Raw genomic sequence first — 12,800 nt, forward strand, 5'->3', positions numbered from 1 at the left:
TGCTTCTGAGGTTCACAACAGTTACCCTGGGCCAGTCTTTGAATTTTTCGTGGAACATTTCCAGCCGGGTTGGACCAACAGTGCTGTCTGTCCTCCCGGGTCTGTCCGGACTGCTGCTGTTTCTCTGACTGACTGGACCACAGGTTCTCTGACCACATCAGTGGGACCCCTGGAGTGGGACGCTTTTCCCGTGTAAACAACACAACAGTGTGATGTACATAAAAACGTGGAAATGCGTTTTTTCCCTGCCCATGTAAACACAGCGAGCGACGGCGAGAGCACATTGGCCCGTGTCTACATTTCTCTCTGCCAGGAAGTGAGGACCAGGGGGAGTTGCAGAGAATACATAGAACACACGTGCATGGTTCTTCTTCTCCTTTTTTGTGTAAGACTTTATTATCGCTAACGAAAATTACATTATTTGAAGAGAAAAAATCAGAAATGTATTTATAAATGAAATTACGGAAAATCACGGCCTGCATAAGTAAATCACAGGAATGTCGTAAATTTACTGCAGGTGACTGTGGTCTCTGAGCTCCCCACACTGTCAGGGCACAGAGACATTTCTATGGAGGAGAAATGCAGAGGCACTCCTTCTGCGTCAGGGGGCTCGTAAAGAACAGAGAGATGTACTACTCGTGGTCAGGAGCACTCCCAACGCCTAGCGCGACATGTTCAACACAGTTGGTGTTCACTGGGAGATGAAAAATCGAAGTATGATTTACATCATCCTCAGAAACAATCAGCTGTTAGGAAGTCGAGTTTGAAAAAAAACATTACAACTTGTTTTACATGAATGTTAACTGCAGAAGCTAAATGACCACTTGGTAGATAAATGAAAAAATTAAAATCTTCACTTCTTCACCATCCTATTAGGAAAAAAAAACAGGTATTTTTAAGTCTGGCTGAAAATTCTCTCACATACGTGATGCCCTGCTAAAGCTGAACCGTTACCACATTCAGGAGGTTTGGAGCGCCGAACATGAGTCTTCCCATTCTGCGGGGACTGGGTGATGAGGCACCGGAACACGGATGCAGCCTCTTTCTCAGTCGTCCCCACCCCTGAGCGAGTGGGAAAGACACATGCACTTTCCCAAATCTTTTTGGAAACAGATGGACTTGGGCACGAGACGCATTGCTCCAGGAGACGAGTGCTTCTGCACGCGCATGACCTCTTCATACCAGCTATCACCCTGGCTCTCGCTGTCACGACTGGTCGTCGCCCGACAGTACTTCCGGCTCTGCTGCGGTCACAAAATCAGTCCCTGCTGCGCACTCCTGTCCCAAGTGATAATGAAACTCTCGGTCTCCGTGCGAGGACAGGTTAGGTTCAGTTCTTTGCAGTGCGTTGAGGGCATTATAGTCCCAGAATTTAGAGTTATAAAACTCTTCATTTTTTTGTGGACCAGTTTATAATAGGTGGCCAGCAGACTTGGGTTTTGCAGTCTGGAGCAATATAAATAGTTTATGTTAATTACCCCCTTTCCACCTTCTGGGAGAACAGAGAGCATTTTGCTTGCAAATTTTGCGCTTGGTCATTAACATTCTGGTTTCTAGAAATGCACTGGACCGTTTTATAATGCCAAATGAGAATGTTCAAACTGCTACTGCAGTGACATTAATTACTTAAAGCTTATTTTTTTTGCCATGTAGTAAGTTTGCTACAGTTAATACATGTGTATAAAATAGCTGATCACCTCATTATCCTCAGGTTCACCTTAAAATTATAAGCAAATGTATTCCATATTCATGAGCATCACAGTAAACTGAGTGCAATCTGGGATAAAATACCTGTTCAATAATAATTTCCTCTTTATGAAATAATTTCCTTTATATAGATGCTTTAAAAACATCTTTAGGGTCAATTTCATAGGCATCTAAAATCTCTAATAGAAATGGGTGAGGAGACAGAAAATGTAATCCATCTATTTTGAATTCAGATAGTATCATTTCTAATGTGTTTTGAAATATCTTGATCCAGCTGTCCAGACTGGGAATTACATCCATTCATTCGCATTGAGGGGGGGAGGTGCACAGCACCTCCCCGAGAGAAGCTGCCTCCATCTGATTTTCACTCTCCGCATCTCTATTTTGGTGAGCCACCTGCTGTCCCGGACCAGCACTTTGACCGTGGAATGCTGCGTGGAAGTTCCACAGGGAAAACAGGGGTCATGGAAGCAGAAAGACATCACCTACCTCCGGCCATTAAGACAGGAAAAGGATGGAAAATGAATGCTACAGGATTCCATCTTCTCTGATTTCAATGGGACTTTCTGAGATACCCAACACACACAAAATATATTTCTATGTATACATTTTTCTTCTGATTTCTACATATAGATTTTTCTTCTCATGAATACTCAATCAAGTACCACTGAAAATGCACTGATCTGATATGCACGTCCTCATGACAAACAGTGACATCATTTCAGCCCTGCAGTCATAGCTTAAAACCACAAGCGAGACATCTCTCTAAAACACAGATACTGTCATTGCTGTGGATATCCATAATTGTGGGTGTAGGTACTACTGTAAGTAGTACGTCTTGCTGGGGGATACTCAAAATGAAAAGAAATTTTATAATCTAAGCATTTTCAGCTTGTCCTATTATATGTGTATTATTCTTTCAAAAGGCCTCAAGATGCATTTTCCTTCCCCATCTGCAATTTCCGTGCCTTCACAATGCAGGAACTCAAAATGTTAAGTCCTTTTCACGTACGGTCAGCCTTCTCCTGCAGCGGACCGCTGTCCCGGCCGTAGCTGAAATTCTCCGCACTGATAAGAAATTTCATCTGGCGAGTGAGTCATCCAACCGAGATCCTTGGGGAGCAGACAACCTCTGTCCGTCCCAGGGCACACAGAAGCATGCTTCTGCCCGAGCGGGGGCAGGGATGGAGGGGCTGCCGCAGCCTCCAAGGCAGGAAGCTCTTTGTATGCGTAGCAACATGCCCAGAGTCGCTTGAAAGCACTGGGCTTATCTATGTTCTCCAGTTACGCGTAGCCCTCTAAAAAAGATGGCTGGTCTCAGAGAAGGAAAAACAGAGGTGTGAATTCCTCTTTTGAAGGCACCTCCAACATGATCTAGGAAGCGCCTGCCAGTTCACACGGGGCCCGGGGAACCGTTTTCTGCTCCTTGCTTCCTCGTCTGACACTTGGTTTGCCCAACGCCGGCTCCAGAGCATGCATGTGTAAGTAATAGAGGGCCTCATCGATGCAAGCTGCAATTCCACTCTTTAAAAAAGTCGCACTGCTCTCTTTTCCAAAATGAGAAATTAAAGGGTGACACGGGAAGGGTTCCGCACAGACACCCTATGACAAAAGCTGCATCTGCTCGGGAGAGGCACACGACAGCACCTGCAGTCAGAAACGGCGCTGTGCTCACCTGCACGTGGTCTCCCCTGGGAGACGGGGGCCACCTGGGGCCAGGACTCAGTCTCCTAATCTCAGCCTACTGACGTTGCGGAAGTGTCAGGATGATCTGAAAGTGTCAGACTGACTGGAGAAAGCCCCCGGAAGCTTCCGTGGAGCATCTCAGGTTAGGACGCCTGCCCCTGGGACTGGGCGCTGCACTTCCGGCTGACCGTGGAGAAAGGCACCCCTCCCTGGGCGCGAGGGGCACGCCGTCTGTCTCAGGAGCTAGTACAGAGGGTGGAGCACGTCTCTGTTTTCTCCCCTCCGAGGCACAGTGCAAACGATGCTGAGCCGGGCTGTGCACCCCGCCTACCTCCCTGCTGGGTCCTACCCCTAAAAATACAGACGCTTGTCTCACTGGCTGCCTAAGACGAGGGGAAGCTGGAAACCTCTGCTAGCAAACACTGCAACGTGCAAGCAGTACTCTGTTTAACCCAGCCTTCTAACATTAAGAGAATTCTTCTAGAATGAAAATAATGTCCAAAAGAAAAAATGTTATGGTGAATCCATGAACCTGAGCTACAAAGTAGAACTAGCTAGTGTAAGAAATTTCTAAAAACACCGATTCTAAAACCACATTATTCCATGAAATTTATTACAAGATCAGAAGATCACAATATTTTATCCATTTTTATCTTATCATATATTTTTTAAAATAGAATACATTATCTAAATACATTACATAAAACGTGCTTCAGATCACAAGAACTAAGGTGTACCGGGGTGTCTGACCTTTTGGCGTTTCTGGGCCACACTGGGAGAAGAAGAGTTGTCTTGGGCCACACATTAAATACATTGTGACACATAATCACAAAAAAAAAATCTCATCATGTTTTAAGTAAATTTACAGTTTTGTGTAGGGCCACATTCACAGCCATTCTGGGCTGCAGGTGGCCCGTGGGCCGCAGGTTGGACAGCCCTGGAAAAATACATGATTATTAATACCACTCCTATGACTGTTACATTTTCATTAAGGACTTCGTATGCGGCAGGCGCTGAAGCAAGTGCATTAACTAATAACTTGCTGCTACAAGGAGCCTATTATTCTGACTTACATGTGAGGAAACTGAAGCTAAAAGGACTTAAATAGCCTCCTACCGTCGTGCAGCTCGAAGGAGTGCCAGGCCCATCACGCGTGTTGGAGCACCTAACCTCTAATTACCATGCTTTGGAGGCTGAAGCTTTTGATAATAAACACTCATTATCACAATCGGCAGGGACAACAAAGATGCCAAAGCACCTGGACGCATGTCACAGGAAAACTGCTATGACATCCAGAATGCCACTAAGACCCCTTCAAAGAGCCTACGTGCCAGCTGAGGTTTGCCACGATGTCCTTTAAAACTAGCACTGACGTTGTTGGAAATACATTTATTCATTGAGCAAACACTTCCTGAATAAATTAACTCAGAGGCAATAGAAAATGTCAAGCCAATGCACATGTAAGGCGAAGGATATGGATTTTAGTCGGAGAACACAGGGGCCAACGGAACGCTAAGCGAACAGCGCAGGCGGGCAGAAATGGCCCAGGCGGGGACGAGACGAGCAGGGCGAGACCGGACAGAAGAAAGTGGGCACAGAGACCCTGCGGGGCTGAAGGGACAGCCGTGCTGGCCGTGAAGGGCTGGTAGAGAAAACTACGGGGGGGGCGGGGGTTACCGCTGGGCTCCTGCCAGCTGGATGGATGGCAGTGCCGCAGAACAGCACGGAAAATAAAGAACGGGGAAACGAGATTCTGTGAAGAAAGATGGTGAACTCTGTTTCAGACACGAAATGAAGCTCCTCTGGCTGCTCAGTGAGAGGCAGAACTATGGCTTTGGAGCCCCAGGTTAGAGGGATAAATTAGGGCGCCAATGGCAGGGAGGGTGACCGGGGCCCAGGGAACCAGGACAAAGGCAGCAGCGACAGAGCGTCCACGTGGGAGCCGGGGAGAACACAGCGGTGGTGGGGGTGGGGGCCGCAGGGGGTGGAGCGGTCAGTGGGAATGCGGGAGTGAACGGGGTTACTCCTCCTCCGCTCCACGCCGACAGTCACGCTCTGCCCGCGGCCCAGCCCACCCGTCTCCGCTCTCTCAGGAACCGAGGAGGCCGACAGGATCTGGCTCCACCAAGTCTGAACTGCTTTCATAAACGTGAAGCAGAGGCTCACAATCTGGAACTTTCTGGTGAGAGAATCCACAAAAAGATATTTCCATGCGCCTAAGTGCCAAGAAGTCCTTACCTTTGCCTTTTTATCCTGTATTATCATCAGTCATGCCACAAAAGGTGACATCATTCTACAGTTATGATATTTGAAACAGTGAGCATTATTTTTCAAGTACACTTTATTTTGGAATAATTATAGATTTAGCAAAAAGTGGCAAGGATAGTACACAGAGTACACACTTCACCCAGGTTCCACCAATGTCGACAGTGTAAGTAACTGGGGTACCCTTGTCACAACTAAGATCGACACGGGGGCCCCCCCAATCAGAGAAGAAAAAGAAACAGACTTCTGTTCCAGGTGGAGACGTAGGTAAACACGCTTCACCTCCTCAGATAACTACAGAAAATATCACAACCAAGGATTTAAAGAAGCCCCCTTCATCCAGGTGGGCCGGGGGGCGGAGCCATGGAGGTGTGGGATGGCGCGAGGAGGCGGCGGAACAGGGGGTCCCACACGCACATGCGGTGGGTGAAAGTCGGGAGGGACACCTCAGGGGCAAGGGCTCCCAGCCCCGGGGAGGTAAGTCCCCGTAACTTCCGGCTGTAAAACCAGTGGGGCTTGGGGTGGCGGAAGAAACGGCTGGGTTTTCAGGAGACTCTGCTTAGAGGGCCTGCACGGACTGAGAACTTGTGCAGACCCACCCTCTCTGGGATTCAGCACGAGGGCAAGAGCTGCAAGGCTACCAGTCACACGAGGCAGGTGCCGGGACAACCTCCAGAAGCCAGGCAGTGGCACTGTCCCTCTCCAAGCCCTACCCGACCCCCACAACCCGCCCGCACGCTGACCCTGCGCAATGAGCCACAAAGCTATAAAGCAGGTTGCCCCACCCTGGCGATTACCTAAGGCTCCTCCCCATATAATTTACAGGTGCCTGTTCTACAACAGGCCACGCTACTAAGACAGGGAGTCAAAGCAGCTCCACCTGATACACAGAAACAACCACAGGGAGGCTGCCAAATTGTGGAGACAAAGAAACATGGCCCAAATGAAAGAACAGAACAAAACCCCAGAAAAAGAATGAAACAAAATGAAGATAACCAACCTACCAAATAGGGAGTTCAAAACACTGGTTATCAAGATGCTCAAAGAACTCACTGAGTACAGCAACAGCATAAAAAAGTCCTAAGAATGAATGAGGGTTATACTAAGTGAAATAAAGAAAAATCTACAGGGAACCAACAGTGGTTGAGGTGAAGACAGGATTCAAATCAACCTGTTGGAACACAAGGAAGAAATAAGCATCCAGCCAGCAAGCAGAATGGCAAGAAGAAAAAAAGACTTCAAAAAAAACGAGGATAGTATTGGGTGCCTCCGGGACATCTCCAAACGCACCAACATCTGAATCGTAGTGGTGCCGTAAGGAGGGGAAGAAGAGCAAGAAACTGAAAGTGTATTTGAAAAAATGATGAAAGAAAACTTCCCTAATTTGGCAAAGGAAATAGACACATTTTTAGCATCTTATAATCTAGATTTATTTCTGCTTCATCCTAGACAATATACACCTTACATTTTAAAAAAGCCTGGAAAAATGGCCTTTAACTTCCCCACCGAACCCCGGGGTTTAGATCTCAGGTGTGCATCACGGCATCGGAAGACAGGGAGGCAACATGAAAACACAGCACCGCAATGCCACGTGTGGCAGAGAGCCTTCGTGCAGAGGAGTCAAAACTGGGGGTGAGCAGGCTTAAAACAGATGCATAAATAAATAAATAAATTTAGGGAAATTTTTTTAAAGATTTTATTTATTTATTTTTAGAGAGGGAAGGGAGGGAGAAAGAGAGAGAGAGAGAGAGAGAAACATCAATGTGCGGTTGCTGGGGGCCGTGGCCTGCAACCCAGGCATGTGCCCTGACTGGGAATCGAACCTGCGACACTTTGGTTTGCAGCCCGCGCTCAACCCACTGAGCTACGCCAGCCAGGGCTGGAAATTTTTTTTTTTTTAATAATGCTGTGTGCTGGAGAGTAAACTCCTCTAGGATGAGAACAGGTCCTAATCCAAATTGTATGAATGTCTAATATGTTGCACTGTATAGTTACTTAACATATTAAATGCTACTTCAATTTACGTGTTATAATTAATACTGTAAAGAATATGCTAACCAGATCAGATTTTACTGTAAAACATAGATGCTGTGATTACAATTCCTACTTACAACGTAAGTGGAAGAGCAGAAATGCAGTGATTTGCTCAGAATTAGCGCCTGGATGAGGTGAAGGGTATGTGGACACAGCGCACAGGAACACGTTTTTAAACGCCCTCAAGGTGCTCTCATCTGAGGGCGGAGGGTGTGCGGAGGGAAATCTGGTCTTAGTCCCCTTCTACTCTTTCTAACCATGCTTCTCTCCACTATTACCTGAAATCAGCTGCAATCTGGTACTTCCAGGTTAAATGGTAAATCCATTGGAGGCTCAAGACACTCTCTTTGGTCACATTTAATACAAATCTGAATGGGAGCTTCCTGGGAAGGTTTTCCCTGTGAGGAATGCGCCGTCCAGTTTATGTAACTACACTTTTTAAGCACCAAACTCATCGCACTGTTCGTTCTCCATCTCTCACCCTCCCAACGCCAGCCGCTGTCTTCCGGCCGCGCTCTCCATCCTGCGTGCATGGCGGTGCTCCCCGGACACGCGTCTCCCTATTGCCCTCTCGCCGCTGTGTGTCTGCTACATCTCAGTTTCTCTCAACAGCCGATCCATGACTGTGTTGCGTTCTCCCGTCCCGCAGGTCCCCAGGGTGCTGACACGGACCCAGCATCCCCAGAACAAACACCTCGTACACGCCAAGTGCTGCTGTGCAGCTGTGAACCAGACAAACCCGACGCGGCATCAAGGGCTGTGCGCTCCAGCTGGAAGGAAAGGCTTCAAGACACGATGAGAAGTCACTAGCGGCGTCATTAGAAAGGTCCCAAGGGCCTTGCAGGAAAAGAGGGGCGCACAGGGATGCCCAGCGGGAGGACCGAACCCAGGGTGGGGTGGAGGAACACCCGCCTGAAGCCTGTCAGGTGGACTCCGTCCGCCATCGCGGTCTAGGCAAAGACAAAGAAAAATACAAAAAAAAAAAAATACGAATTCTCAGCAGCGGGGAAACAGGGGCAAAAACACTGTAAGGCAGGGCAGGAGAGAGAATACGGCCCATTTTAGGCAAACAGAGAAAGAGCTGCACCAGACGAGGCTGGAGAACGCACTGGGCCCCAAGCCCGCGGAGGCCTATGGCAGCCTCGGGGGTGCGCCACTCTGTGTCCCCCGGGAGAACCCGCCGCTGGGCTGTGGGGACAGCTGGCTGCCGTGACCCCTCAGGATGCAGCGAAGCACGCCACCAAGGCCACACGCCCCCCAGGCTGCCTCCACTCCATGGCTAAGCACAGTGGGAGTCTGGCCCCTTCTGTCCAACGCAGGCGCCCTCCAACAGCTCCTCTGGCTCCAGCCCTCCCCACTAGACTGGCCACAGCCTTGTTGGGCTTGTTTGGCAGATCACAGACCCCTGACTACCCTCCTCCCCCCCCAGCCTCCCTCTGGAGTCTGGTCTGCTTCAGTTTGAGATACGCCTATTTGTTCTCAGAGCCGATGCCTGAGCACAGGATACTATCAATTAAACACCACACATAAGACTCACATAATTGCATTCCCAGCTTTCAAAAACTTCGGTGGTAGCTCTGGGGAAACTGAAACTGTTGTGAAGATTTACAATTTTTGTTTTCCTAAGAAACTAAAAAAATCAGCTATATCTGGATGAAGCAAATAACTCGCGATGAGCTGTGTTCTCTTTGCCTTAAACAAATATTTAATTATAGCAACTTACTGCTGGACATAGCACAATACATTTGGTATAGTTCAAGCTACAACAGAGATGAGAATGTTCGCCCAATCACTTTCGCTGACTGGGCCCAATGAGCTGCGTGCCATTTACGACAGTTACCAAGGCTTTTCTTCAGAGGGCGAAGGGGATTCACCGCATCAACCCGGTAACCACCTGCCAGAACACATCTCCTAAGAACCTTTGCAAGGGAGCGGGTATCTGCCGGGGCTGCCTCTCCAGCACCTGTCCCACCCGGCCACAGGTGTGTCAGCCACGCCGCCTGAGCATGTGACTTGTGGATGGAGCTCCAGCCTGAGACAGCCAGATCTCCTCTTGTCCTCCTTTGCCAAATCCTAGAGTGGCCAAAGGATGTCTCAGCCCCTTCCTCCCCCGGGACGGGAAGGGGTAAATAAAGTGTTGCTACAGGTGGCTGGTGGAGCCGACGGGAGAAACGGCCGGACAGCAGGCCTCCACAGCGGCAGCGCCAAGACCACGAAGGACGCAGACGGGAGGTGGGGCCGGGCTTTGTCTGCAGACAGACTGGCCTGTCGGACCCCTGAGGCCGGGCTCAGAGGCGTCCCTGTCCCTCCTGTCAGAGTGTCCTGACGCCCCAGGGTGCTTTCCTGGTTTTCTACGTTTAAATTACACACTTGATCGTGCGCCTCTGCTTACCTTCCGGTCCCTGCCGGGAAGGTAGGTCAATTCCTAGTCATGGCTTCACACTTTGTGTTGCTGATGCTCGCTGAGCACGGACTGTAAAAGTTCTGCGTACCATTTCAACAAGCACCACGGAAGACCGTAAAGTATAATATGAAGTGGTGTGTGTTAGCTAATTACTGGGGTTAAACACTAGGTGAAAGGCATTGCTGAATGCCTTTGAGAGCCCACCAATGAAAAGCGGCAGACTCTGAACTGATTTAAAAAAGGTCGCTATTTCCTTGGTTTCTGTAAGTTTTTGCAGTGATGACCACGGGCCAAACCTAGGCCGTGTTTGTCTGTTTTGCCCACACAAAGTTTAAACATGTGAAGAAAAAGAGACGCCCAGCTCCGGAGGGCAACCAGCAGCCAGAGACGGAAAGCAGCTTCTCCCTTTAAACCAGACGTGAGCTGCTGGCTCCGACAGCTTCATACAAGGCCCCTCCCCCCCCACCCCCCCACCCCCACCCCCGGGGCCTCGGCCCTGTGCAGCTGGCAGCCCTGACCTCTGGCAGCTAGGTGCAGATTTACTCAACACGCCGAGAAACCCTGACGGGGGGATCTAAAAACCGGCACAAAAGTAAAAGATCTTTCCTTTTAAAAAGTAAATAAAGTTTCAGAGGAGGAAAACCTTTAAGCAGGATCTTTAACAGACTTGGCAGTAGGACTCTATCCACCAAGCAGGGGCCTGTCACATACCTGCCGGCCTTTCTGCTCTATCTTCGTCTGGAGCACCTGGAGGCACTTGGTGAAGTCGGTGTCGTCTTGGTCGGGCGTGGAAATGAGCTCACATCCCTGCGTGTTGCAGAAGAAAGGAGGTGAGAATGAGTGATGATGCCAACCTTACGACAGCTCGGAAGCTGTAAAAGATAAGGTATCAGTAGAGACATCTATTATGTCTGCATTATCCTCGATCAATCAGGATCACTGCCATTATCTTTTTTACGTCCCATGAGGAGACAGCTCAGGAATGGTGTCAGAGCAGCGGAACGATGGTCTGATGGTGAGTCGTTTCCCCCAGAAAACTACAGGTTAGACTACGTGAACCGTCTTTCGAAATGCGCTGCTGTAATGAAATTCAAGATTAATAACACGAGAACTCTGGACCAAGAATTATAGAACACATTCACAGTGAAATTACTTTAAATTAACACTAGTTGTAAGAAACACTGAGTTTCTGCAAGCAGACCTCCCACATTTACTTGCACAAATGGGGAAACCAGTAGCAGCATTAAACTGATGACAAAACTACACATTCGTCTATAAAACTACATATCTGTCCCTTGGATTATTTTTGGACAGAATGAAGTGAATGGGTGAGTTCTTTGCCTCTTTTACAGCAGACACCTTACCTCGTGAGAAACACTGAAATATATTTATAGGTATAAAGCCACTAAAAGTGCCAGCTTGGTGGCACCAGTGAACTTAGATGACTAAAGAAATGATATTTTTTAAATGAAACCTTTTCTTCAAGGTCTGACACGGGGAACGGCATGTGAAACCAGAGTGCAACGGGACTGCAGACTTCTTAACTCAGGACTAAAGCAGCGTGTGGCCTCCGACAACTGGCTGAGGGAGGCAAAGTTACACATAATCTACCACATAAAGTTGCCATTCAAAGAGTTTTCAAGGATACAAAACACCCATTCTGCCTCTTAAATTACTCCAACAACCATTCCCAGTAGATTTAAAGGTTCTTCTGTAACTTCAAGGTCCCTTGAAATGTATCAAGCTCAACCTGTGCTTTTTTCCTTGATGACTGCCCTACAATGTAGAGACCAATGAAAAAATTAACTTCCCATCATTCGGAAATGCATTATGCCCTAAAAGATGTGTATGTCATCTTTACAAGATCATCGATGTGTCCTTTCCTTATCCTAAAAGAACACTGGAATTTACTGTCCCCACCAAGCCAGGGCACAGAGAAGTGTACTCGTCTCAGGCTAACACTCCCGACAGAGAAGACAGGAGGACGTGCCAGAGCACACAGGAGTGGGACCAGGGCTGAGGGCATTAGATTGTCACCAAAGCAAAACTCACCTTTGTGACAGTTCCCCGAGGACAGGAATTATGTTTCAGTCATTACTGTTTCCCCTGCCTGACACCAGTCTGCTACACAATGAGTGTTCGATGAATGTTTAAATAAGTTGCTTTAGGAATGAAGATGTAAACTAGCAAAGGGGTGGGGGAGTGTGGCATCTCATTGCCAAAAATACCATAGATGACAATGGGACATGTCTTCATTTAGGGACTGACAACAGTAATCATCACTCCGATGAACGGGAGCAGAAATACAAAGGCAAACAGAAATAGCAGAACAAGAGATATTAACAGGTCACTGTCCACCTTAAAGTTATCTTTACAGAATCAGTACGATCCACAGGAAAAATTATAGCTAAAGAGAACCCAAGAAATCATCTCTCCGGTCCCACTGTAACATTTTGGAGATGAAGAAAATAAAAACAAGAGGTTTAAGCTGACCTGCTAACCCCTGGACAGCAAGGCAGGAGGCAGCACGAATGCCACACCTGGAGACCCTACTGTTTTACTCCTGCAAAGTGGGAACGGACTCCTAGCCATCCAACAGGAAAAGGTCATGCGACCTCTCAAGAGCTGGTTCCACAAGAATGACGTTATAAATCAAATAACTTGACACACACCAGTGAGACTTTCATGACTTCTTATTTTCCCT

General features: G+C 48.1%; 1 protein-coding gene across 3 annotated transcripts in view; it reads right to left on the reverse strand.

Moving 5' to 3' along the window:
- TPK1 (thiamin pyrophosphokinase 1) overlaps nucleotides 1-12,800 on the reverse strand; it is a 251,885-nt gene that overhangs the window by 119,681 nt on the left and 119,404 nt on the right. For all 3 annotated transcript variants that reach the window (XM_045857641.1, XM_045857642.1, XM_045857640.1), the window contains one exon: nucleotides 10,808-10,903. In XM_045857641.1, the coding sequence (XP_045713597.1) occupies nucleotides 10,808-10,903 (96 nt within the window). The remainder of the gene's footprint in view (nucleotides 1-10,807; nucleotides 10,904-12,800) is intronic.

The sequence above is a fragment of the Phyllostomus hastatus genome, unplaced genomic scaffold, assembly GCF_019186645.2.
Source record: "Phyllostomus hastatus isolate PE091 unplaced genomic scaffold, TTU_PhHast_1.1 phas_scaffold_142, whole genome shotgun sequence".
In the NCBI taxonomy this organism is placed as follows: domain Eukaryota; kingdom Metazoa; phylum Chordata; class Mammalia; order Chiroptera; family Phyllostomidae; genus Phyllostomus; species Phyllostomus hastatus.